At 40.4% G+C, this 25,153-nt stretch overlaps 1 protein-coding gene across 20 annotated transcripts in view; it reads left to right on the plus strand.

Moving 5' to 3' along the window:
- The first annotated feature begins 2,898 nt into the window (after positions 1-2,898).
- The window catches only part of tcf7l2 (transcription factor 7 like 2), a 107,862-nt gene continuing 85,607 nt past the window's right edge, over positions 2,899-25,153 (plus strand). For 10 of the 20 annotated variants that reach the window (XM_082545231.1, XM_082545234.1, XM_082545248.1 and 7 more), the window contains exons 1-6: positions 2,901-3,155; positions 3,910-4,043; positions 6,971-7,060; positions 23,215-23,686; positions 23,887-23,953; positions 24,154-24,278. In XM_082545231.1, the coding sequence (XP_082401357.1) occupies positions 23,498-23,686; positions 23,887-23,953; positions 24,154-24,278 (381 nt within the window). In that variant the 5' untranslated portion in view covers positions 2,901-3,155; positions 3,910-4,043; positions 6,971-7,060; positions 23,215-23,497. Of the gene's footprint in view, positions 3,156-3,757; positions 4,044-6,970; positions 7,061-23,214; positions 23,687-23,886; positions 23,954-24,153; positions 24,279-25,153 lie in introns of those variants that run through there. The other 10 variants (XM_082545235.1, XM_082545238.1, XM_082545240.1 and 7 more) reach the window with 7 other exon arrangements.

Below are 25,153 nucleotides of genomic sequence, written 5' to 3' on the forward strand. Positions count from 1 at the left end.
CTGCAGGATCAAAAATGCTGAATGCACACACTCCCCTCCAGAGTGAGGGAGAAACAAAACATCCACAGACCTTCGAGAGGTAGATTCTGTTTCTCAGGACTTTGTGCTTTGTCTTTGGTGACCAAGTAATTTCACTGATTTGGTACAAAGCAGCAGGAAGGCATAGCTGGCTCTTATATTGCCAGCAAAACAAACGCAAATGAGCATTTACTTTCCTCAACACCCACGGCTTTGGTGCATTTGCATAGATAAAAGTGGACTGTAAGCACTTCCATCTGTCTAGGAGGCAGTTGACCACTCTCAAATGAGGCCAGTCGTGGTAGAAGAAGCTGCACACTGCAAAACACCTTTTCTTCTTCTTCTTCTACTACTGAAAATTTGGTGTACAGAAAGACCGACAGCAATCAGTTTTCTTCAGTAACACCTTCACAGACTTGCATCAAGATAAGAAGATAACTACTGTATGGTATGCCTCAATTAAAGGGTTGATGTAAAACGGAGTTAAATGTTAAGAGTTGTACGTGGTTTAAGTTTTCCTTTAAAAAATATTTCACGTGCTGTCAGCGGTAGAGGCTCTTGTGTTTTTTTTATGTGCGCACGTCATAGCTGCCTTTTAAGATAGATTTAAAGTTCGATCAAATGTTCGGCCAGACGTTTAAACGACGTGAATTTATCTTTTGTTTCTTAGATATTGTGAGCTGATTTAAGAACAAAGGATTTTCAAGCCAAGTCAAACACGTTCTGTGATGTCTCTTTAAGAAAGGATTTTTCGTTAGACTTTGATGGTCGAACAAACCAAATACAAACTGTTTCTTCCTGCCTGTTGAATTCTAATGTGCTCGTGCTGCTTTAAATGTCAGGCTGGAAACGGATCCAAGCCCACATAAATAATAAAAAAAAATTTAAACAAAATATCTGCATAATCTATAGGTCATAAATCTTTAACGTTAGTTTTCTTTGGAGGTTTTGTGAAGGGCTTAGAGAGCATATGGGGACTCATGGGTCATGAGGTTATTCATCCCTGTGGATGCAACGGCGGCATTAGTGGTCAGTGCAAAAACACTTCAGTATTTTTTAAATGTACAGCCCAAAGACACCCCCCCCCCCCCCCCCCACACACACACACACACACACAAAAAAACACTCCTCATGGTTTGAATAAGGCAAGCCTCTTATTCAACCCAGCCACTGCTCACAGCCATTGAAATCTAATGTAGTCTACTTGTATTTGAGTCGATGGCACTGGTTGAAGGACGGACCATTTAGAAAAGGAACAATCTTATAGATGCGCTCGTGTAGTGCCTTTGAATGAACCCTCAGAATTGTTGCACTCATTCAAAGAGAGAATGTGTTCTCGAGTGATTCATATTCTACTAAAACGGGGACAATGGGATTGGAAAGTAAGTAAAAGTAGAAGATGGCGCAACCAAGATCTTCCTTTTGAATTCTGAAGCCTATAAAGGATTTGGGGACCTTGTGTTCCTATTGGTGCAGAGTCTGGATCTACCACCGATCTCTCTTACAGATACACGATGCCCTATGCTGTCAGCAGCAACTAACAAGGTAAAACCTTTAACAGTGCGGCTTGTTGTCATTTAGGCATGTTAAGGCGATGTCGCAAAGGTCTGCATACTTTTATTTGCAGATAACATAATAGATGTTTTCTGTTAAAATGCAGTTGTGTGTGGAGCCTTGTTACTATCACTGAAGGGTTCGTTAGACTGAGCCCAGGCACCATTGTGAAGCACTCTGGCTTGTTTGGATCTCGCTAAGGCTACAGCTGAAAGACGTTATTAGGACACGACCCTCCTTTTGTGACCTAAAAATCTGAGGATCGTTGGATGGTCTGCAAAATTGTGTCCTTATTACTTAAAATCCATTTTATACCATCTTGAATCTTGCTTTTTGCCATTTTGCTCATTCATAACTAACACTAGTGACCTCACCTACATATTTGTTCAGATCTGGAAACACAACAAAATCACTAAAAGTCCAACAGGGCAAAAAGCATGAGTAGATATGCGGCAGTGTAAATAGGTGAAAGTTTAGCCAGATTAACTGCTCTGTCTTTGAAGGTACAAAAGGGATTATGTGCAAGGTGCAATTCCAAGAGCATGCCAATGATCACTTCATCGCTATCCAGGTTAAGGTCATACATGACTGACTGGTGTTAAAGGATACTGTTGGTGTGTTCCCTCTGAGAGCACCAAAGAAGCCTATGTAGGTATCAAAAAAGTGTTGACTGTACCTGTTGCATTTATCAAAACTTCTGTGAACTTATTTTTGACTGAAGATGCAGGCAGCGGTACTGATAAAACATACAACATCCTTGGTCTATCTTCTTCTAGGAGCCACTGAAATTCAGAAAACTGAAGCTTAGAAGGCATCAAAATGGTGGCAGCTGCTTATACGACCTCCCTCCAGCAGGAATGTGTGCTTTCGCATCTAACGATAAGTAGGCTGGTATGCAGTGTATACAGTCATTTGCCTGGTGATCTACTGGGCTTTTCAAATAAAGATATGCAGAAGAGCACTCCTGAACATACAACCATGAAACAAATGGGATATAGGAGCAGAAGACCACAATGGAAGAACAGGAAAGTGAGGCTACAGCTTGCACAGGCTCACCAAAGCTAGACAATAGAAAATAAAGAATGAGTCATCTGCAACATTAAGATGATAGGGTGAGAATCTAGCATAAACAACATGAAAGCATGAATCCATCCTGCCTGTTTCAGTGGTGGGGGATGTTTTCATGGTGCACTTTGGGCCCCTTTGTGCCAGCTGAGCATCATTTAAACACCACAGACTACCTGATATTGTCCCTTAAAGTTATGACCACAGCGGATCCGCCTATACTGCTGGTGGGAGGGTCACACACCATGCCACAAAATTCAGATAATGTCACCTGACTTCTTGAGCATGAACTCACTCTATAGCCTCCACAGTCACATGAGCTCAACCCAAAAGAGGACCTTAGGGATGGAAAAGGGATTCACATCATAGATGATAAATCTGGAGCAGCTGTGTGATGGGATCATGTGAAAATGGACCAAAATCTCTGAGGATGAATCTATGCCACAAAGAATTAAAGCAGTTCTGAAGGCAAGAGGAGGTCAAGTCAGTGCTAGCAAGATCACTTCACAAAGTGGCCAGTGAGTGTATTTTACTATTGAGTATAGATCTAGGCCTAAATTTCAGGGGTTATTAACTAAAAGTGAGTAAAAAGAAAAACTGAAAATAGCAGCGCATAGGTAATTAAAATGTTTTAAAAAGTGAATAAATGCTCGGATTAGCTTGCTAAACATATATTTAACTAACATTTGCAATTGTTAGCCGATATAATTGGTGGTCAATACTGTTTGTAACTTCCATAAAACATCGATAGACAGTTGAAATTATTACCTAGGTGTAAGACGGCTTAACAAATTAGTAGATATACATAACAAACAATAAATTAAAATAGCAACATCAGCTGCAGATTATATAGCAAAAGTAGCCTAGCTTAACGTGAAATAGTTAGCTAGCAATACTTAGCTAAATATAATGGAACAACGATAGAATTGGTAATAATTAGCAATACATTCCTATTATCTTCTGCTTATTTCAAATCGTGTCATAGTGGTGTTGAAATAATCAGGGTCTTCAGGTTTTTCTTTTTATATATACAAAATGATGTTATAAAGGTAAATAAATGAGTTAGTAATAAGTAATAAATATAAAGGAAGCGATTTGATAAACTGAAAGGCACTATAGAGGTCAGGAATATTAGTGTCCTGCAATAACAATAGATTCATGCTAGTTGACTGAGTAAGCAGAGAGAAAAGGGGAGCTCAGTTTTATTTTAGCTGTCGGGATGTCTGGGTAGGTGTCTGTCAGAAATATAACTCCACAGGTTATGACATACAGGCTGAAGGGTGAGGGCTACTCACCAGAGGAGACACCATCCAAGAATACCAGAGATATGGACAAAGACAAGCTGCAGGCCATGGTCTGAAGAATTTGTTTCAAAGAGCAAGAAATCAACGTAGAAAGAGGAAAAGGTCAGTGTATATCCGTAATGCACGGTTTTTGTTTTTGTTTTTGTGAAATCTATGAACTTGCAGTCTTTGCATAGTTTTTGTATACATGTGATGCACATACAAGGTTGTCTAGTCAGGTTATTATGGAGTTTAGCCTTTAGCCTAAAATAAAACGTTTACAAAGTGGTCTTGTAAAGTTCAGTTACATAGGGACATGCAGCTAGTTTTTGTCACAATGCACACAAAATCATGCAACTGGCTTTGATTAGAGACCATGTGTTAAGTACTGGTAAGGCTGGTTCAGCACCATGGACAGATTCAGCAAATTTCAGAGTGAGCAATTATCAGTGGAATAATGATAATTGGCAAAGAAAGGTCTGTTGTCGCTAATGTGGATTGTGAAATGGTCATCAGTACAGCTTGTGGGTGAATTTGAAATGCAGATGGAGCTAGAGATCGAGATCGAGATATTTCATTGTAATGCTTACGAGCAAAACCCACATAACTGCCAAATTCACGTACAATGAGTCTAAAACCTGGACATTAATTGTTTTTTACAGGTTCTAAATCTTATGTTAACAGTGTATGTAGTTTTGATTGGACTGGATGTTTCTTACAAAAAAAATCCTCTTAGACATGCTTCTGCCTTTGCATTTTTATGTACACAGACTTCTTCCTTTGACTTATTGATCAAAGAATTCAATCTTTTTGAAACATGACTGCTTGAGTTTTTCCAGTGATAATTTAAGTTGTAAAGTTTGGTGTTTCTCATTCTTTGTGAACAGAGAGGACAGAAGGTATCAAATCAGCTGTAAAGGGTACAGAAGGGTGGTCCATTATCACTGAGAAACCAAAGTAATACAACGTTTCATGGCCAGAGATGAAATAGTTGTTTTACATGTGATGCACACCGATAGAGACAGGGTGGTGATGAAGCAGAGGCCCTCCTGGTTACACTGCGTCTCCTTAAAAACAAAAATCTCCCAGCGTAGCTTCGGCTCCAAGCTGATGTGCTATAGGGAGCTGAGGTCACTGGTTCATCCGTCAGAGACGCTCCTCGCTGATGGATGGCACTCAGAGCAACGCGCGCCCAATCCGCTGTAGCCCTAACCGCCGAGAAAAGGCCTTTGCAGGCAGAGAAATAAATAAATAAACAGCAACATCAAAGGGATGTTCAAAAGAAAAACAAAGCCTGCACACGTTCGTTTGCAAACACACACACAGAGGCGCACATTGGCTCTCTCGCACACATCCGGCGAGAGAGAAAAGGGAGGCGGAGGGAAAAAATACAAAGGAGTGAAAGCGTACACATAGTTTACTCTCCGATGACACTCGGCTTGAAGAAAATCCAGACAAAACAAGGCAGAGTGGCGAAAATTGGAGCGTTTGATGGTTCGATATTCATTCTGAACAGACTCAAAAACAACTATCACGGCAAAAACTATATACAGATTCACTTTTGTTTGTTTGTTTGTTTAAAAAGAAATCTACAAACACCCTCAGAGATCTTTATTTCAAGTCTTTTGGTATCTCACTGTGGGGATTAACTGACACCTTCACATACTGGACATCCAGCTGAGGTTCAGCAGTCATCAGTAAATCTATACGTGTTATGCGTAGTCTAAAAAACCTTTTTAGGCATTCTTCAAATAACTGTTAAAGAACATGTTTCTTATTGTCCAGGAATCCCACGAAAACATCATTTGATCCTAGTAACATGTGATCTCTGTGAAGCCTGATATTGTAGCTCGTTCCACCATACCATATGGATTAATTTTTCCAGGATTTCACAAGTGTGGTTAGCACTGCAAAATGATGTCAATGTCAAGTGTTGAAAACTGTAGTTCCTCAAATTGCCACTTGAGGCTTGCTACACAAGTGAGTTACTCTCCATAGACTCCCATGCTAAAATGCTCACTTTACAGCAGGACTGAGAATATTTACAGCTAGTAGAAAAACGGGTTTGGTCTCAGTAGATAAGCATTCATAACAATTGTAAAGGTGTTGAATCCTTTTTTAAAACACTTAAAGTTTGTTTGCTTTGGCAGCTGAAATTAGTTTGATCAGAATCAGAATCCTTGAGAAAATGATGTGGTCACAATTGCTCCAAGACAATAAAAAAGTAACTCACTAAACTAAATTAAACATATTACAAAGTTACAAAATATAACAAAATAGCACTAATATATACAAATAGCTCAATTATAAGTATCCCAGTATATAACACTAATGGTTGAAATTGAAGTGCAAGGATGTGCAAATATTATGGGTGTGCAGCTATTACAGTGCATATTGTGCATTTGATGGAGGAATTACCACAAGCAGGAATGATTTCCTGTTTTGTTCAGCGATGCATTTTGGTAATAGGCTAACAAACAACCTGTTTGCTGTATTGCGGTGAGGTTTACAGTAATTGTACAGAACTTGCTCTGGACTTCATGTTAGGTTGTATCAAATGTTGCTGACATCAGTTTATACTGTTCGAGTCACTCACTGAATTCCACTTCTTATACCGACTTTATAGTGTCCGGCCATGGGGCTGATGTAACGTTGCTTATATCTTGCTGAATTCAATGTGAGAGTAGCAGCACAGACCAGCCAATCACAGCTGGTAGAAAAATATACTGGAACTCAAAAAACGAATTATTTTGCGTCTTACTTCTAAGCATTTCTTCACCCCACGCTCCACCTGCCAAGTCCCACTTTAACCCTTGCCAGTGGCTGAAAGTAACATTTGCTTGACAGTAACATAAAACAGACTATCGTCTGGTATATCCTTTAAGCGAGAACGAAATATCTGCCATTTGTTGAGTCCCAGTTAGGACAGTCTCCAGTTGCTCCAATGGTACTGCCGTCCTGTATCCGGCAGCTCACACAGAATGTGAAAAATGTAGGAGCCTTTTGTTTGAATGTGTCAAATAATCTACTTGCACTCTGTTTCTGGACAGAAATCTGTCTGCTGGGATTATAGAAGAGCACCAAGAGCTCAGAAAGGAGGCAACAAAACTCCCCCCAAAAGTTGAAGAATCCTGTATGAGGTAACTTAAAGCAATCATTCAAAAACAAGTTTGAATTCGGGAACTTTTACCCCTTGAAGAGTCTTAGGATGCTTTTAAACATGTGGCTACTTATTGTATTCCAACTCAAAAATGCATCGTGATACCGGTTAACACATTTTCCTTCACTTCTTTCCTTTTGAAGACACGCTCAAAAATGATAACATTTACATTTATGGCAGTCATCACAGATGCACCGTGTTCTTCTTTGTCTCCTTCAACCGATTCCTGGGAACTGGAGCTAAATGTTATTGTTTCCACGATCGTGGATATTGGCAACCGGGAACCTCAGCAGATTGTGAGTGCTTTGGTTGGTTAGGGAGCCTTGCTTGCATGGCCTTGAGTTAGTCAGCATGGGCTCATCCCATGAAATATTGAGGAAGCTGGAAGGGCTGGGCTGGGGCCTCACGTTGGGTGTGTGTGTGTGTGTGAGTGTTTTTGTGTGATGGGGAATGCCTGACGGTGGAAATAGTGGATGTTGTGTCAGCTCCCCCAAACCAAAACAAACACCTATACCCCTCCCCCCTCTCCCCCCAGTGTACTCCTAAAATCAGAAAAGTGGATTGCAATATATCTTCCATTGAAAATATACCATTCTCTCTCTTGTTTTCGCACCCGACTCCCCCCTCCTGCTCACCCCTCTCTCTCCTTTCTGTCTTACACCAGCCTGACTCTCCTCCTAGATTTAATCTCATCCTTATTCCTGTACCCTTAATCTTTTTCTTTCTTTACATCTCCATTTCCTTCCAAATCAGCACCTCTCATCTTTCAGATTATTCTCCTTCACTTTCTGCTCTTTCTCTTTCTCTCTGTTTTCCAATCAGCCCACAGAGTTGCTGCTGTGTGTGTGTGTGTTTGTGTGTGTGAGTGAGTGTGTGTGTCTAGTCAGTCAGTGAGCTGAGCTACTGTACAGACAGTTTAGTACAGTTGAAAGAGCACATCAGACTTCTGCCCTGCTCTCTCTGAGGGCTGATAATATGGGCCCTTCTTACCTGTTAGGAGCTAGTGAGCCGCTGCTCCTCCCTTTAAATGAACTTCAGAGGGGGAATCAGATTGACAGGAACACAGAGAGGGCTGCCTCGTTTGACTGGCGGTCCTGTCAAGGTGAACCCAAGGTGCTGTCTCGGGCCCCGTATTGCTTTCCACAAGGCTGCCCTGGTGAGCTGATTGGGTCTTAATGGTGCAGTAATGACCCAAACAAGCTCTCGCACACTTATGCGCGCACTCCATCTCGGCCAAGGGCGCACTATTGCAACCCATTTTGGAAACTTAAAGGTCTAAGCCAGCTAATTTGGCAAGTTAACATCAGTTGAGCTTCCCTATTAATCTTTGTTTCAAAGTATGTGAGAGAAATATAAGGCGAGAGTAGTAAGTGTTTGAGAAACCATTAAGAGTGCGTGGTCTCGTTTTTCTCCCCGACAGATTCTGCATAGTAATAAAGGCGAGGGGAAGCCTCTCTTTAAGCCTCAGCACCTTAATAGCCTGTATGATGACACTTTATCTATAGTTTGTGCATATAATCACCAAACTAAAGGGGGCGACCTCAGGGCGTGGGTTCACCCGCTGACATTTGACATCTTTATAATTAACTGGGAAGGTCTAATCTCTGCCTTCAAATGACGCGTGGCCGCATTCCATTTAATATGCTTATAAGCACTATGTATTATTCAAATATGCTGATGAGGCTCCGTTACAAAACAGACTTTTTGACACAGGTTTTTCTCTCCCGTCGTGGTGGGGTACGGGGCCACTAATGGACGTGCAGGGATCGGAGAGCAACAGCCCTTCTGAAATTTTCATTCCCTGAGAAAGACGACAAAGTTTTCTCCTAAATCCTCTTTGTCTTACGCTCCTGTTTGAATTTAAGGAACTCCGGAATAACAGAAGCTAAATGAATGCTTTTCAAGGTGCAAACAAACCAAAAAGCTCTTAAAGTGAATTCTTTCTCGTAGTATAAGACCTCATTAGTATTAGGACAGGGGCTGCTTGTGTGGCTTTCTCTGAAGAGTTTTAATAGTTTTAATAGTTTTGGCCAGAGATGTTTGGAAGAATCAGCCATCTTTAGACCGAGGGAACCAGCAGAGCTTTTTATGGATGCGGGCTCTAACAGGGCTGGAAGAAAGAGCCTCTTATGTTCACTTTTGGCTTGAGTTACTTTTGAGAGGTTGGTGGTCACTGGGTCAGAGGCTTCAGTGAGCCGGTAACCACTACACGAAGCCCTCAGTCCTCACCGGAGCTTTTCGGCTGCAGCAGAGCCTCACCGCATTCCCAGCCTTCCATCCTCTCATTTTAAGGAAAGGAAGGGAGCTAGAAATCACCGAGCAGCGTATCTTAAGACGCTATCAATGTTTTTGCCTTTTCTTTCACCAATCCATATTCATGAATCTCTTAGAAATTAAAAAATCAATATTAGACCACAATTAGACTGTGCTGAGGTCATGCGGTCTTGTTTTTTGGAAATCATACAAGCAACCACGGAGCAGCTACTATAAAAACAATGGAAAATTATTTTAATGAATGCATTATGATACAAGGTCATTACAAACTAGAATATTAATTGCATCTTTTGTCTTTTGAAACCACGTTTTTTGCACTAAATGTTGGCGATCTGCAAATCTAAGTGTTCTTATGATGTTTACGAAGTCTTTTAACTTTAAAATCATGGTAGATTTGGAGTAATTAAGAAAATGAGGCAAACTACTTTTTTCATTAATTTCACTATTATGTTGTCTGAAGCAAATATACAGTCCCTGGATGAGGCAAGTGCAACCTCTTTTTAACTGCGTATTATTTTAATACTCTGGTCTTCTCAGCAGGAGAAGAACGAGGCTGTGTTATTTATATAAGATAGGGGGCATTTTTCATACTTTCCTCTGGTTAATTGTTCGCATTGTCTTCAAAAAATCTAACATCCGAAAATGTGAAAAAGCAGTTTTCTTAAAAACAACCCCCCCCCCAAAAAAAAAAAAAAAAAAATCAAACAATGTCTGGTGCATGTGCCCTCTGTTTCAGGTTTATCCCCAGCCCGCTGTTTGGTTGTTACAGGGTTGATATTGAACAGCATTGAATCACCTTTTTTTTTGTTCCTTAAAGGTTTGTAAAAATTTGTAAATGAGTTCTTGCATTTGTTGAAGGCATATTTTCTCCCTGGTGCCCATGGGTGTAGGGTGTGTGTGTGTGTGTGTGTGTGTGTGTGTGTGTGTGTGTGTGTGTGTGTGTGGGGGGGGGGGGTTATTGAGTGTGCTGTTGTTGATCCTGGGCCGTGAATCCTTCCCTGCCCTCTCCTCTGCCTGGAGCCTGCCCCCAGCCTCTCCACAACCTCCCACCGAGCTCCCTCCGTGTCGGGCTTCAGCTCCGACTTTTCCGTCTACGCGGCTCACCATCGCATCTCCCGCCTTCCCGTCTCGTGTCCCTTTAAACGAAACTGTTTTCGCTCTTCTTTCTGATTCTTGCGTTGCTTGTGTACCTGAGTTTTACAACCCTCAAACTAGTCCCTTTTAGAGACCCTCGCGGGTGTTTTTAACCTGCCTTCAGCCCACGTGTACACTTTACCTGCCTGGGTCTCTTTCAGAAGCGACTAAACAACAAAATGCTTAAAGCTTAATTTGACTTTAGGTTTATGTAACAGCTGTTGTGTTAATTGGAGACACACAGTGTTGCAAATCCAATGTTTCTTTAACTCGTTGGTAAGAAAATCACACCTTTGGAGTTACACAGCTGTAGAAAGTTAAAAACTGAGCACTTTTGAGTGGATGATAAAGAGTTGGCCTGGTCGTAAAATACCAAGCGACAAAGTATATGTGTTTTTTTTTGCTTGTTTGCTTGGTGCTGAAGTCCCACCAAGAGCACACAAAAAGTCATTACAAAAACCATAAAATACCGTAAAAGAAGCTTTTGTTAGCTTTAGAAAGAGCCAGATGAACTGTAAGAACTCTGTCAAACTACAGTACTGTGCTGTAACGGCTATCAGGCGCATAAGTATAATGCTGTCAACTGTTTAGCTGCTAGATTCCCAACTGGAACATTATCACATTTTCACAAATGCCTTGTTTGATGATTTCAATTTGAACATTTGCATTTACATGACTTAGTTTATGGGACCCCATTACTGCTGTTGTAGGCCGTGACGCTGGAGGAAGGGTACACCAATTTTGATCTTAATTAGTGATTTTTGGCTTCTCAAAATTAAGCGAGCATGATTTAGTAATACTGGCTAACGTAGTTGAGACAGACAGTCTGATGTGCTCACATTTACACCTATAGGTAGTTTTAAATCACCATTTAACTGATATCTTTGGACTTGAGAAACCAAAGTGCTAACCACTGTACCACAACGCAGCCATTTCTTGATGTCTGTGTAGGTTCTCAGGCATCCAGGTTGTGTTGGTCTTAGGAGCCTGAAAAAAGAAGACAACTGGACTTCTTTACGTTTGTGAAGATGCTTCAACCCTGATCCAGGAGGCTTCTTCAGTTCTAAAACAAAAAGTGGCGACACCTTGGACTCTCCAACCCCTACTGGGGGTTAAATACCTGGGATCTTTTGTTTTGGATCTGAAGAAGCCTCTTGGATGAGCATTGAAGCATTTCACAAATTTCAAGCTCCTAATATTTCTAAAAGATAAATGTTCTTTTTCATAATTTAACTCAGGATTGTCAAACATAAAGCCTTGGGGCCAGAATTGGCCAGCCAAAGACTCTAATACGCCCCATTGGATGGCTTTGGATTTTGCATTTGCATTTTCTTGTCATGTAGAAAATACTCAACATACTGATGAAATTGCTCTTCTTTTTCTTATATTAAGGCATCTCACTGATTAAATGTGTAGCTAAACCTTGTTACACTGACAGAAATTGGAATTTCACTGGTCCGGATAAAATCAAAGTGCGTTGTATGTGGCCTGCATTATAAAAAGACTTTAACATCCCAGTTTTAAATGTTATCAGCACACTCGTGTTTTCTTATGTTTTTGTCTGAATGCTTTCATGTTGTATGGAAAGGCTTATAGAAGGCATAATTCTCATTATCTACCCATGATGATATATCCCATAGCATATAACATGAGCCAAGCCTCGTGCCAAAGGTGCAGTATAGACATGAGCAGCGTCTATGAGAATTTTATTAAAAAGTTCCAGACAGAAAATGATGCTCTGCACAAATATGCGTGGGATACACATAACATCTTGTGCATCTGTTCAGAGTGCATGTCCGCCAACGATTCTCTTTGCAGACACATTGAAAAAAACAAAAAACCAGTGAAGGCAACGGGCCTGTTGGCAGCCATATTGGCTGAGTGATTTATTACTTTTCTCACATCCACCTGTTGTTTTTCATGGGGCCTAATTAGAAGCCTGCTGTGTGTGTGTCATATTGTAACGTCAGTCAAACAAGCATGGAGGCAGTTGTGCAAAATTTGCTTACGCCCAAAATAAACAAGGTAAGAAATATTTGCCGTCTTAAGCCATTTGAGGTGGGGAATATTAAAGGCTTATCTCGCTTTTTAATGTCCTAAATATATCAAGAAAGATATTTCCCTCCTTTTCCCCTCTTTTCTGCCACTGTCCTCTCTCTCAAACAACCCATCTTTATCGCTTCGACACATCTCTCTTTCCTCTCCTTCTCTCCTTCTCTCCTTCCCTAGGCCCTGCAGATTGTCACTGTTATTTACCAAATATAGTCTGACAAAGAAGTGGGATTTTTTACTGATTGAAGATCAAAGTAGCAAAGTCTCCTCCTCGAAGCCCGCCCCTTCTATTAGCCGCCCTTAAGAACAGAGGAAAACATCAATTTCTCGCACATCAATGGCGGCTTCATAATCAATTGAAAAAGACACTTGTATGGGGATGCAAATCTTATCTTTGTCTTATTAGAGCTTTTAGAAGATGCATGTCGGGATTTAATGTTATGAAATAAAAGGGGGTCGCTTTTTTTTAATCTAAAGATGCAGAGGCGTTAGTAATGGTCGAAATCAAAGCCCAGAGACTGTGGTAATTACTGGAGGAGTTTGGCTATCCTTATTAATATTGATCAAATATTACTGTGATCTGATCTCTGGGCTTATGATGAATTTGGAAGGTGGTTAACGAGCACAAAGAGGAACGTGGCAAAGCAACAACGAACAGATGTCCATTTTCTTCTGGTTGGGATTATGACCATAAATGGTAGAAAGACCAGCAGAAAAAAAAATCTTATTTTCTTTTTAAAGTAAAATTATTTTCACTCACATTTTTCTCTTATTCCTGTATTCCTCCATTTTGCCTTAAGTCGCAACAAGGTGATGCACGCTCAGGCTGGTTTGAAAACTGGAAAAAGACAGTTGTGTCAAAGGGAATTCAAGGTTGCTTTTTCATTGACCTGATGATGATGTGCAGAGCTTTCAAATGGCCCTAAATAAGCTGATGTCCTCTAGGCAAACGGGATGCACAAAACACACTGATTCATCCACCAAGAATGCTGCAGATGATCACAGAATGTTAAAAGATCCTCATTTTGAAGTGTAAATAAGGCCGGCTCAAAAGTGCTGCCGGTAAGGGCACAATTTCTACAAAATATATCCCAATTCTAGTAAGCTTTTTTTTCACGTTAAGTCATACTTAAATGAAAACCAAAGGCATGATTTCATGCCCTGGAATATACATTGTAGATCACAGGGGATTGTGAAAGGTGGAAAATTCATTAATGTTTATTTCATTTAAATTCATATATCGAAATCCTCCAGCTATGAACACATAAACAAAAGAGTGAGGGGGCTTTGGAGCCACCCATGTGGAAAGCATTGATTGCTGCTTGCTTGAAGCCTTCAGGAGTCTATTGGACATAAAACTTGAGGCCAATTGATTTTTCTGCATTAATTTCTCAATTAGGATCTTCGAGAAGACCACGAGGGCTGCAGCCAAAACACTCCAGTTGAGGCTAAAGCATGAAGCTTTGGGGCCTTATTGTTGTGGATGTGTGTTTGTGTATGTGTGTGTTGGCACTGTATCTAATGTACCTACCACAGAACTATCTGTGTGATTATGAAGGATTGTGGGATCAATTTTCAGGAAAAACGAATACCTGAGAGGTAATCAATATTTGAACCAACTGTGCCCTCAAACTTCATACACTCACATCCCTCCATCACAGTCAAACATTAAAACAAAAGACCGACAGACCTTTAAGAGCAGCTGTGAGCGTACAGTATGTGTCATGTTGACAACAAAGAGCATTTAAACAAAGAGAGGAATTACACAGCTAAATATGTACTTTGGTATATTTGGTTGCCCTTGTTTCTTTTTTACCTTCTGTCATCTGCAAAATAACAACTGTTGAATTATGAGTGGGTCTTAACAATCAGGGATTTCGTTAAACATCCCTGTTTGACTAATGCAGTGAGGTCATGATAAGTTAAAAAGAAAAGAGATGCAGAATGTGAGTGTTTTGTTTTCTTTACAATTGGCTTTAGAGGTTTAGATTTTACTTAAATGTGTTAAAAACTTAGAACCAGATTAGTGCCTGCTTTAACTCTCAACTCTCAGTACTGTACTTTGAAGCATAGTACTGTGGAAAAGTCTTGAGCTGCCCCTCATTTCTTTATATTTTACTAAGAAAATGGGAACTACATGCAGGGATTTGCTGAAATGTGTAAATACAGTATATAAAGGAAAAACAGTTTGTACAATTCTAACAAGCTTGAAAATCAATATTGGTATGACCACCTTTATTCTTCAGCACAGCTTGAACTCTCTTAGGCAAACTTTCTTCTAATTTCTTTTCTTCAGTCTTCAGAAATAGTTCTCCAGACTTCTTAAGGATATTCGAAGCTCTTCTTTGGATGTTGGCTTTAGTTCTGTTTTCTGTCTGCTTCAGTAATGTTAAGGTTCGAGGCCAATCCATGACTCTTAGTGTTCCACAGTGTGTTTTTCTACGCAGCTATGCTGCTTTTACTGTGTTTGGGATCATTGTCATGCTGAAAAATGAAGCTGGTGTCAGTCAAACACTATTAGGATGGTACATACATGGTAGATTTTAAGGTCAAAGCAAAAGCATCCGTGTTCACAATTCTATCAAATTCGAAAAGATTCCCAACACTTTTCTTTAGACATTCAGTTTTCTGGCCCTCTTAGGAGATTTCCAGTGACCTTGTACATATTGAGAATGATTTGACCTAATCACTCCATAAGACCTATTGCCACTGATTTTCAGTCCACCTCTTGTGTAATTTGGCATAACTCCCTTTTTCTCTTCCTCAAGAAAAGCTTTATGACAGCCACCCTTCCACTGAGACCATTACTAATGAGGCTTTGGAGAGTAGTAGATGGACTGAAGGGTAACGTGCATTTCTCAGGTCCTATGTCAGGTCTCTGGTCGATAATATTTTCACGGACCGGCCTTTAAGGTGTCGCGATTCACAGAAGATCCAAAATAAAATGATACAACCAAGACAAAAACTGTGTTTTTTTTGTAAATATAATAATAAATGCGAATTCACTGTGTAATTGTGTAACTTTATTAGCAGCATCCTCCTGAAATGCGCCAACAACACTGAGAGTGACATCCTCCCCTCTGGTCCTTAACCCTCTCTGGTTACTATGGTAGCGCGTAAATATTTCTTTCAAAATAAGACGCACAACTACAACACGAGAAAAGACCCAGGGAAACCGAGTTAATGATAAAAACCCTGAAAACCATAAATTTCACACCCGTGGCTCAACTCTCACGGCCCGGTACCAAGTGACTCACGAACCGGTACTGGTCCGTGGCCTGTGGGTTGGGGACCGCTGATCTAAATTATAATTATAAATTATATAAATTATAATTATTGTGTCAAGGTTAAATGGCTAAACAAAATAACATCTGTCTGAAAGTTATCAGGTACAAGGACTGGACTAAAATGAGTGAAAAGCAGCCAATGTCCAAAGAAAAAGTTTGAAAAACTTTAAGAAAGCCTGGAGAACTATGGAGAAAGTCTGGCTCCTTATATGTAAGATATTGTATTAAAAAAAACTAATGGGTGATTCATGACTTTTGCACAGTACTGTATGTGTAATCTATATTAAGATATTTTTTGACAGCGTGGTAGTGCAGTGGGTAGCGCTGCCACCTCAAATTAAGACTGTTTCTTGATTTGAACCTGCTGGACAGCTGGGGGGCTCTCTGTGTGGAGCTGGTGGCTGCATGGTTTTTCCTCAGGCGCTCCGGTTTCCTCAGGTGTAACCTGTCTCCGACGGCTGGGATAGGATCCAGCTGCCCTACGACTCTAGCTGGATAAGCAGTTAAAAAAATGGATGGATAAATGAGACTTTAGTGCCATTTTATGAAAGTTTACTTTACAAAATATACATGACAACAATAATTTCTAGAGACAAACACAATATATGGTAATGATCAGTTTATTAAGTCAAAATATTAACATTATAATATGGAAAACCACTGAAAACTTTGCATAATGAGTGCTTTTACTTTAATTGCTTGTGATTTTTAATACAGGATTAAAAAAATTGTTTGACATTATGCTACTTAGTAATGACCTAAATACTTAATGCAGTTGTCTGGCTTATGTCCTTAGGAACAGGCACACATAATATAAGGCTCTAAAGTGTTATTTAGGTGTATAAGATTTAAATTAAAAGAATGAGTCTTATAAGTTAGACTATTACTGAAGTCAAGATAAAGAGAAGATCAAATCTTTTATTTGCCATTTGCACACATACACTGGGTCTGGGAACACAGGAACTCGGAGTCAAATAAATACAGATGTATATATACACAAGTATAAAACAAAGGACACACTGAGGTAAAGTAAGGTGTTTTATTTAACAGATAAAGATACGAAAAACAACATGTCAAGTAGTTTCAGGTAAGAATCTGGAGGAATGAGATGTAAAATGTGTGTTCCAGTGTTAGATAGTTAAAATGGTAATGGTTTGTACAAAAGCTTCCCACCCTCTACTTATATTACTCACAGTTTTAAACAGTCTAATAAAGACTGGATTTTAGCGCATATATTTTACAAAGCGAATGCAACCTCAAGTAAACAAAAGGGGTTTGTATACACGACAAACAGATTTTGGCTCAGACCTACATGATATTCTTGCGGTTCTCTTGTTTTGTGTGTGTAGATACCGAGAGCAATATGTGACCACCAAGATATGAGCCTTCGCATCAGCTATAACCTGCTCACAACTTAACCTTGGATGATGTTTAGCTTTCTTTTGACTTGTATTGCACAAAGAACGCAGACTGATGTCTCATTAAGCGGCTCATCTTCCACTCTGTTAATGAAAACATAGCCAAATGAACACGCCACGGCTCTGATTTATACCGAGAGGCGACTCATTTCACACAAGGTCACGTCTCCATTGTCTCGCTCGTTAATAACGGCGCACGTTAAAGATGCAATGGGTTCTCTGTACTCAAGCTTTTTCCAAGAATTTATAGCATTGAAAGAAAACCCGTCGCTTCTTCATAACTCTGCAAATGAGCAGTAATGTCAAGTTCAAATGGGCGCTCTTTATGTTTGAAATAACATCTCAAATTCCTCTCTGTGGGTTGGTTTACTGCAAAGACGTTTAGATAATGTGCTACCAAAACTTTGTCTTCAATGAGCATAAGTCCCTTGCATATCTTAAAAATAGCATGCATACACAAGACAACAAAAGTTTGCTGAAAACTCGCACGCAGTCACACAAAGGCACCTGTTTCCATCATTTACATAACCCCCAAAAAAGGTCAACTTGCCCTTACTGTGATTTTAATTAACGTCCCATTGTCAGGAACATGAAGAAGGCACAGTTCCCTCTTTTTCCTCCTCTTACAATAAGGCCCTCTGCTTCCTGTTTGAGGAAGCACCTTCTATGAGACTCTCCCTCTCTTAACCAAGAATCAGAAAGAGTTTCTCCTCATTAAAAGCGCAGAGATGTCAACGGTCCTGCTTACAATACCATTAAAGAAGAGGGAGTCCTGGTGTTCTTCAGAGGGATAAAGCAGGACTCAGCAGGGAGATACTTTCTCCACATTTGTCCTCTTTTACTTTTTCTTTAGTGGTGAAAAACATGAAGGTCACAGGTTAAATTTGTTGTCTGACTTTTGCTTTAGCAGCTCGCCAGCTGACAAGGTGAACACCTCAAATTCATCAGGATTTTGCCGCCTGAGTGCTTATGTGCATCGTTGCAGGGAGGGCCGTGCTTTTAAGAAGAATGCCAGTGGGCTTTACCCATCTGTGATTCCTTTATGCAGGCTGTCAGTGATTTCTGTGTGACAAAGGCTACTACATGTTTGCTTTGCATTACATATAAACTGAATTCACAGAAGATCCATTAGGAAACACATGAATGACATGAGTCACCTGAATCAGCCTATAAACATCTTCTTCGGCTACCTAAAGCCAGTCTGAAAATATTACTTAACCACCAACCGATTGGCTCAAACACCACTGACCTTTAAGCAACATTTACCAGCCAGCAGCGGCTTGGCTTGCTCCTCTCTGCAAGATGCTGCTCTGATGGACAGGTGAACAGTGTGTGCGTGTGCATGTGCGTGTGCATGTGTGCAGCACAGTACATAAGTTAGCTCGTCTAACAGGTGGATTCCATGTTTAAAGAGTTCAGGCCCTGCCTCGGACCTTGATTAATGGCTATCTCGTCCATTTCTGAAAATCGCTCGGCTGTTTGTTTTGAAGGCGACAGGAGACAGCTCACGTAGCTGGCCTAATATAGTTCCCATGATGCTGGCTGCGCGGATGAGTTCTGGAGACGCTCAGCTCCTGCTTGAGTCCGGTTCCTCCAGTAATATGAAGAGCAGTGTGCCTACATTCAGCACACACGTCCAGTCTGTTAGCTTGCAAACAGACTGGACGTCTGTTTGCAAGCTAACTCCTCGTCCAATTTTTTTTTCTTGGCAAAAATAAAAATGAAACTTTTTTACATCCTCAGGTTTGACCTGTTCTGATAATTGAGTCACAAACTTTTAACCTAATGAGACGCTCGCCGAGCTGTTTCTTTTATTACTCTCGTGGGGGTAATATTGATTTGGATGAGTGCAGAGTCACAGGCAAATTCATTATGCTATTATTCTTATTCTGTGCTGTCATCACTGAGATTTGTAATGTGGGTTATAAACACAGACAGAAATTGAATGCATTAAAAAACAAAACAAAACATTGTGCTTTTTATACTAATATGTTCCTGCAAAACACGTCCCTCAGACATCAGTGACCTTCAGTGAGCAGACGCACTGGATTTCTTCTTTCTACATTGATAACAGGTCCTCTCTGTGAAAAAGACATAACCCTCAGCCCTTAAAGCTTTGGTCAATATAACTCTCTGAGCGTTTTCCTTCTTAAATTAATTTCTGAAGGATTTATGAATGGAATTCCTGTATACAAAGCTTTTTTTTTCTCTCAAATAAATTGTCCTATTGTGTCAAATGATTACAGTGCTGAGGGGCAAGGGAGCAGAGAAACTCCTTTTGTACATTTACAATAAGAGTGAAAATAAATATATAAATGTATATATCGACTGTATATACATTGTGCACATGAAATGACTTCATTTTCAAGAAAGCGGCTCTTTCCTCATCATTTGCCACGTTTTGATGTATAGAATATAAACCCCCCAATCCATCCAGTGAGTAATTAAAAGACACAGAAATGCTTAGACAACAGCCATGCACTCAATCTGGCGAGCACAATGAGAGGAAGAGTGTTCAAGAAAGCGGGCTCAACCATTTGCACACAAATGCAAGCGCAAACTAGATATTTGTTGTGTGATTTGGCTTTTAGCCTAAAATAATATACAGCATTAGACATGGTTTTCATAATCAGGTAAAACAGACATCTATTTCTCCATCCTGTCCATTCTTTAAAAAGGAAAAAAAAAAAAACCCCAATGAGGACTATTAGTATAGATGTAATTACGGCTAACTGCAGTATTATCCCGGTGATAGAATTCATGTGAGCCAAATGCCAAAAAAAATGCTCCGCAGCATCTTTCTCAACAATAGAGGGAATTTGCAAATGCACATGAAGTTAAATGTTAAGTCTGGCTTATTAACAAGTAAACAAACCTCGTCGCAGGAATAAATAAGTTACCATAAAACAGCCTGCTTTTTTGTGCAGGAAAAAAAGGAGGAAAATGTCCAGCGTTAATATGTTAATCAGCAACGAGAGACCTTTTAGTGGCAACGCAGATGCATGATGGGAAATTAACCGTTTGACAACGCAGAGCATGTTCGCTGCATGTTGCTCGAAAGCAGGCGACTATTTGCTGTGATGTCTGAGGATTCGAGGACTCTGAATCTTTTTAACCCTCCTCCTGTTGTGTTTTTAAGACTGGGAACAGCTGTAGACAAACTTTATTTAGCCGCGTACATGTGAACACAAAACCTATGGGATATTTTTGTCTGTGCAGGCTGTACATAAACCAGTACAGCCTAAACACATGTCAGTTTTTACTTGTGCAGCTTCTATTTGCTTTACACAAACATGAAGCATATGTGCAGGGTGGTGGTGGGGATTGAGAAGAATTATGAGATTATAGTAAACAGTAACTCCTCTTCATGAAAGCTCTTTTCACCAAAGACTGTTTGGACTGGGTAGGCCATTTAATTATTCAAGCCACTATTTGAAAGCAAAGGAGCAAATTAAAAGCAAAATGTGGACTACTACGTAAAAAGCTTCTTGTGTGTGTGTTGCAAATATTGCTGCATGCGTGTATATTTCAAAGCAATGTCGTGTTTTGTTCCTGTAAAGCAAAAGCAAAATGATCAAGGCATGCATTATATACTTTTAATTTGACATTTAATTATATTAAATGTGTGTGAGGGAACATTAGTGTGATTAAATCTGGGCCAAGTTTCATTTCCAAAAGTGCCAGTTCAAAAAAAAAAGAAAAGAAAAAAGGTCAGAGTGCGATCATGTGATCAGGCGCAGGTGATGCTTCTGACTTCCTCCACGCGCTCAGCCAAAGGAGGATGAGGCAGTCTGCGTCTGCACTGAACGACAGCCACAAGGATGCAGAGGTGAAGATGCCGGTAACAAAATAAATAACAGCGACAGACACTGAGTGTGCTCCCGCTCCATCATTCAAGGCAGCGGCGGCAGCAGCATAGCCTATCATTATGATATTAAAGGGTCCTGTAGATTAGAATCACCAGGGCGGCATCAGAGGCAGGTGTCCCCACGGCATGCATGATAACATGCTGCCAGCCCCCAGTAAACTCTCAGGTACCTGCTGAGGCAATCCGGGGAGAGGCCAGCTTGGATCTCCTCTGCTTTGGTCTGGTCTGTGTGGGCTCGGGTTTGGAGGGCCCCGAGCGGCAGGGTGCCTCTTCTTCTTCCACCGGCTGCCTAAACACAGACACACTGGATGAGAACCACAGACGGCAATGCCTTCCCCTTTTCCTCCTCGCCCCCTAACACTGCTGGCTGGGCTGCAGCCAGCTAACACAATCACAGCTTTCACCGCATCCAGATAAGGCACATCAGTGATCACCGAGCGGAATCGTCTGCTTTCATGGTGCTGCCTGGTCTAGGTGAGTCAGGCAGGCAGATTCACAGCACAGTGGTGCTACGCTGTGCACATAATTCCCCATCAGTTCTGTTTGACAACACTGCTGAGAGCAGATACAGAGGAATTAGCGTCATAATATTTGTTTTTATGCGTCTTAGAGCGTGATGACATGAAACAATATTTTTTTAATCAGCAATTCTGTGGCTTGTTTTTTTTTTTTGATCTCACACTCTTTTATTTTTGCCTGAAAGGAGCCATGTTGCAACAGAGTATAAGTGTCACCTGGATGTATGATGCAGCTCTGTTTCTTGCAGCTATATTTAAATTTTTTTGTGCATGTGTGTGTGTGTTTGTGTGATTACTCCATCAAATATTGGCTGTAAGAGAAAATGCATTTCCTGCCTGATGAGGTTCACCTCCCCCTCCTACTCATTTACCGATATGCATATATATAGATATATATATGTATATCTATATATTTATATATAATATATAATATAATATAATTTCTTTTGTTATTTAACGCATACCCTTAATGAATCAATTTTATTTTGAGAAAACTGGTAAACATTTTTCTCTTTTTTAAAAAACATTTTTTATAATAATTTTATGCAATGGCTTTTAGATGATAAAATCTATAAAATCTAAAAAAAATATGTATATCGTCAAATTATAAGCAGTTCTCTCAACTTTCTTCCTAATATATGCATATGTGTAGTCTGCAGTATCATATAGCTGTCTGTGGTTGATTTTCTGCTAAATAAAACGCAGAATTGGAGCATCTAAATCTGCATCAGTTGTTTGTGTCCAGCCTGGGTGCTAAAAGAGAAGAGAGAGAGAAAGAGAAAAATAAATAAATATATGTAGTCAGTCTGTGCTGCCAGTGAGGAATTCAGGTTAGTCCCAAAGGACATCACACCTGTCAAGAAAGCAGGATGCAATAACACCCTCCATCCCAAAAAATAGATCTGAGGAAACATTATCTAATATGATGAAAAATAGATCTAAGGACCTGACAAAGCAGATAAAGTAGGAAAACAAGGTCGGAGTAATAGCTTTTATTCTGCCTTGATGGGCCTCTAGTAGTTAGTATGCAAACTAAGGACAGATCCAAAAGTAGGTTAGAGAATCTGAATGTGAAAGGATAGGATTGGAGGGGATAAAAAAATAAAACTTTAATTTCAGCTATGATCTTAACTTTATTTGGCCCTAGTGTGGCAGACTGGTCGGGAACAGAGGAGTCAAACTGGTTGCAAACAGCCTGAGGAAGTACCCTCTTTTCATTTTTTTATTTTCATTTTTTCTTCCTCCCCCCTCTGGGAGACCGCCCATATGTGCGTTTAATCCACATTTGCAAGCAACTCCTATCTTCCTCCTATTTTACCATCACTGTCCTGCTCCCAAACTGCCTTTTTCCTCCTCACATGCTTTTTTCACCGCAGTCGTCCGCCGGCTTCCTCCAGCCTCCATCTCTCACTATCTCTCCCCTCCCTCCCTCTCTCTCTCTCCTTTTTTTTCCTCCTATTTATGAAAACGTCACTTCAAGTCCCTCCCTGTTTGAATCTCATTAGTTTCTTGTGTGTTTCTCCCTGTCAATAATCCTGAATCCAGACTCTCTCTATTTCCATCCCTCTCTATCTGTCAATCAGCGCCGCCTTTGAACTGAAAACCACTCCGACCAACTTCAACTCACTCAATCCGAGCGGCTCGGCTCCTTCTCCGGCTTCCTTTTTCTGCCAAGATTCCCTTCTTTTTTAGTTTTGTACCAACCGCCAGAGCTTTGGAAAACGCCAATACAGACCCCAAACTTAAACTCGGACTTTTCTAGATCACCGAGATCAAGGTTTTTTTTAAAAACTTTTTTTTTGGTTTTTTTGTGCCCCCTTGTCTCTTAAAAAAAAAGAAAAGAGAAAAGATTTTTGCTCGGGAAAAATGCCGCAGCTCAACGGCGGTGGAGGGGACGATCTGGGCGCAAACGATGAAATGATTTCCTTCAAAGACGAAGGGGAGCAGGAAGAGAAAATTTCGGAGAACTCCTCGGCAGAAAGGGATTTAGCAGATGTCAAATCTTCTCTTGTAAACGAGTCGGAAACAAATCAGAACAGCTCGTCGGATTCAGAGGTGAGTTCAGTCTGTTTCTTCGCATGTTAGAGAAAAAAAAATCGGGGATCGATCGTCCCCCCGGCGCTGTTTTTAAGTTTAGGGGCCTACATTTACTAACACTGTAACAGCGGGTGGACTTGGAAAGAAAGTTAACTATCGCCCTTCACCGTCCGCTGTGCTAACTTTAACGCAATCCTTGTGTTTCATTGCATTTCAAGGCGGAAAGACGGCCTGCGCCTAGATCTGAAACTTTCAGAGACAAAACAAGGGAAAGTTTAGAGGAGGGTGAGTTTCTGCTTTATTGTTCACTCTTGTTTTTTATTTTATTTCTACCTACAACATGACATTATATGTGCCTGTGCCTCCGCCTTTTATTATGCAATTGCAATTTTTTTGCAAAAAAAAAAAAAAGTTCTCAAGGCCACTTTATAAAAAAAAGTTTTCTTCTCTCCCACAACCCCCTCTTCCCCCCCTCGCCATGTTAGCTGCGAAAAGGCAAGATGGAGGGCTGTTCAAGAGCCCACCGTACCCGGGCTATCCATTTATAATGATCCCCGATCTCACAAGCCCCTACCTTCCCAATGGATCACTTTCTCCAACAGCACGCACAGTAAGTTCATTTATTTACAGCTTGTATGTGCACACACACTCGTCACACACACACACACACACACACACACACACACACACTGACTCCCCGGGTTAGGCGCCGAGGCAAAGGCAGACGCGGAGTGTTGTCACCCTGAAGTGCAGCCGATAAAAATGCAGAGCCAAGTTTTGCAAACTCCCCGTGAAGTGTACAGTACAATGGCATGCATGCGTGCATGCGTGCCCGCACGCGGCTCCCAGCCCGTTTGCCCTGGTCAGAAGCTAGCATGCTAACAGTGCTAAAGAGCTGCAAGTGGGTTAAAATAAAAGGAGAAAAGGAAAAACAGAAATAAGTAGGTTATTGTTATATGTCAGCTTTACGTGCACGGCATTTTTACCAATATTTTTAGCAACTTTTAAATCAAATGCACAAGCCCCTGTGAAAATTTTATTCTCCTTGTTATAATTTAATAATGATTATGACATTATTATTGTTGTTATTATCATTATTACTACTAAGGGTCTGCGTATTCTCCAGGCTTACAAGTGCATGTTTTTACTCTCCTGAATAATGCAGTTGGCTTGTGTTTGCATGGCCTCATCAAAAATGCCCTTTTTTCTAAATGCAACACCATGCATGAGCATTCAGGCCTTTATATAGCAGCTTTTCTGACACACTGTAAGCAGGGGAAAGCAGTGTAAAACCACACAAATAAAATCAATATGCAAATTGGGTTGGTTTTTTTTGCAGAGTGATTTGCATGTGTCAAAACCTGTAAAGACACTATGTAAAAGATGCATGCGTGATAGCTTTCCCCCCTGAAACATCAAGCAGTGCATTTTTTTCTTTTTAATTTAATTTTTTACTTTTTCTAATTATTCTTTCAAATGCGTGTG

This window comes from Aulonocara stuartgranti, assembly GCF_965226115.1.
Source record: "Aulonocara stuartgranti genome assembly, chromosome: 8".
In the NCBI taxonomy this organism is placed as follows: domain Eukaryota; kingdom Metazoa; phylum Chordata; class Actinopteri; order Cichliformes; family Cichlidae; genus Aulonocara; species Aulonocara stuartgranti.